The sequence below is a fragment of the Buceros rhinoceros genome, unplaced genomic scaffold (genome assembly GCF_000710305.1).
Source record: "Buceros rhinoceros silvestris isolate BGI_N320 unplaced genomic scaffold, ASM71030v1 scaffold18770, whole genome shotgun sequence".
Classification (NCBI taxonomy): Eukaryota; Metazoa; Chordata; class Aves; order Bucerotiformes; family Bucerotidae; genus Buceros; species Buceros rhinoceros.
In genome coordinates, this window is record NW_010389227.1 from 1 (window position 1) to 2,516 (window position 2,516).

General features: G+C 57.3%; 1 protein-coding gene across 1 annotated transcript; it reads right to left on the bottom strand.

Annotated features, from left to right (window-relative positions):
• Positions 1–761: 761 nt before the first annotated feature.
• On the bottom strand, positions 762–2,218 carry LOC104491191 (1-acyl-sn-glycerol-3-phosphate acyltransferase alpha-like). The gene is made up of 5 exons (XM_010133576.1): positions 2,123–2,218; positions 1,942–2,044; positions 1,180–1,403; positions 881–976; positions 762–821 (listed from the first exon to the last, which is right to left on the bottom strand). The coding sequence occupies exons 1-5, from the start codon at positions 2,216–2,218 to the stop codon at positions 762–764; spliced, it is 579 nt and encodes a 192-aa protein (XP_010131878.1).
• Positions 2,219–2,516: the final 298 nt, after the last annotated feature.

The window sequence follows — 2,516 nt, forward strand, 5'->3', positions numbered from 1 at the left end:
AGGGAAGTTTGCAAAATCCCCACCTCACAACAATAAATATGTGGTGCCACACCCTAAAAAGGACACAGGGCTGTTCTGGAAGCCAATCAATCAGCATCTGTCCCCCCATGCTGCCCACAGCCTGGGATCCACCAGTCCACAAATGACGCTGGCCGTTTGGAGGCAGTCAGCCCTGTGCCCCCCCACATGGGGGTCCAGAGTGGGTCACTCCGAGGGTACTGACACCAACATGCAGGTCTGGAGTGGGTCAATCCATGGGTGTCCCACCATGTATCATACCATGGTTCTGCTTTGGTTTATTCTGTCTTCTTTCTATGGGTCTTCTTGTGGGTCAGACCCCCATCTTGATATGGGCCACCATTCAGTAAAGCCTCCTCCAGGTACCCCAAAGTACTTCCCTGTGCCCACAGCCCACCATTAACATCCCCAAAACTCTTCCCGTGTACCCCACATATCCCCTAGGCCCACATGTATCCCCCCAAAGCTCCCACAAGCCCCACATCTCCCCTGTATGACCTGTATGTGCCCTGCAGGTGCTCCTCAAGCTACCTGCTAGATTCCCCATGTGCCTCAATGACACCCCATAGCACTCCAGACCCCAGCTTCCCCTTCACGTAGCCCCCAGATTCACCCTAGCCCCATGTGTGCCCCCAGCCACCCTCCACTGACCACCCCCAATTCTCCATGTGTCCTACATGCCCCCCAGACCCCAGGGCATCTGCCAGACCTGGGTTCCTGGCCCTTCCACCAGCTGTGAACCTCTACTCCCACTTGATGTACAAGTGCTGCTGGTAGGAGATGACCACGGGGATGGCAGGGACCTGCAGGCAGGTTGAGATTGAGGGGGTTGTCCCATGGCTACCCACGGCAGCCCCCGTACCTGGGCCTGGATGGTGCAGTGGAAGGCACCCTGCTTGAAGATTAGAATGGAACTACTGCGGTTGCTTGTCCCCTCAGGGAAGATCCACACCCAGGCCTGGGGGGAGATTAGGGCTGCTTCACAGGGAGGCCGGGGTGTCCCACAGAGAGGGGGGTCAACCAGGACTGTCCCATGGTGAGCTGGGGCTGTCCCACATCACTATGGAGTCACTGGGGATGCCCCACAGCAGGATGTACAGGATGCACAGCCTGACACAAGGCCTTCCAACTCCCCCCCTGCAACCACCCAGCAGTCCCTACCCCTAGTCCCAAAGCAGCCCCCCTGAAGCCCCACAGCACACCACTCATGTCCTGGCTGAATATGGTGTGGGTGGCCTTGGCCCTGATGCTGACGGTGTCATGCATCTGCAGGTGTTTGATGAAGATGCTGCTGCTGAGGCAGCAGGCCAGTCCCATGACCCACATGTAGGGCAACTCCTGTTTGGCAATGGGCATGCAGTGGCCCAACAACAACTCCGTCATCCCTGGGGGCTGATGTTAGCTATGGGTGGCCATGGTGGCGTGGCTATGGGGCTTGGGTGACTGAGATCAAGGAGTGGCTATGGGCACACATTGGTCCATTATCCCTGGGGGTTGGTATTAGCTGGGGGGTGGGCGTAGGGCTGTGGAGGGTGGCTATGTGGCCATGAGTATTTTTGTGCACACACCACTCTAGCAGTGCCTCCATCACCCCTGGGGGTTGCATCATCTGTGGGGTGTCTGTGGTAGCAGGAGTTGAAGGTGGCCACAGGGCGAGGGGCTGCTAGGATGCCAGGGGCAGCTAGAAGTCAGGCAATGGGGTAGTGCCATGGGGCAGGCATACCCAGGAGATTGAAGGAGCTCTGGTGGTTGCTGCTGATGAGGTAGGGGCACCAGGGACACAGGACAGGGGTGTGGGGAGGCCATGGGGCAACCATGGGGCAGTGCTGTGGAGTAGCACAGTGGGGCAGGTGTATCCAGCAGGTCCAGGGGTTTGGTTAGCTAGAAGTCAGGCAATGGGGTAGTGCCATGGGGCAGGCATACCCAGGAGATTGAAGGAGCTCTGGTGGTTGCTGCTGATGAGGTAGGGGCACCAGGGACACAGGACAGGGGTGTGGGGAGGCCATGGGGCAACCATGGGGCAGTGCTGTGGAGTAGCACAGTGGGGCAGGTGTATCCAGCAGGTCCAGGGGTTTGGTTGCTAATGACAGTATAGGGCTGCTGCGGGGAGGAAGTGCTGGATGCCCTGAACTGCCATCTGGATCTTGTAGAGGTGCTTCACATGCTGCATCAATCCCTGGATGATCCTGGCCGGGGACATGTTGTGATGGTGATGCCTCACAGCTGCCACACTGTCCCAGTCAGCTCCCCATATCCCTGTATCCCCTGAATTTCACAGCTGACAAGACAAGGGACAATGATTTTAAACTGAAAGAAGGTAGATTTCGATTAGATGTGAGGAAAAAATTTTCCACTGTGAGGATGATGAGACAGTGGAAGAGGTTGGCCAGAGAAGTTGTAGATTGCCCCCTCCCTGGAAGTGTTCAAGACCAGGCTGGATGGGACTCTGAATAACTTGGCCTAGTGGAAGGTGTCTCTGTCCAGGCCAGGGGTTGGAA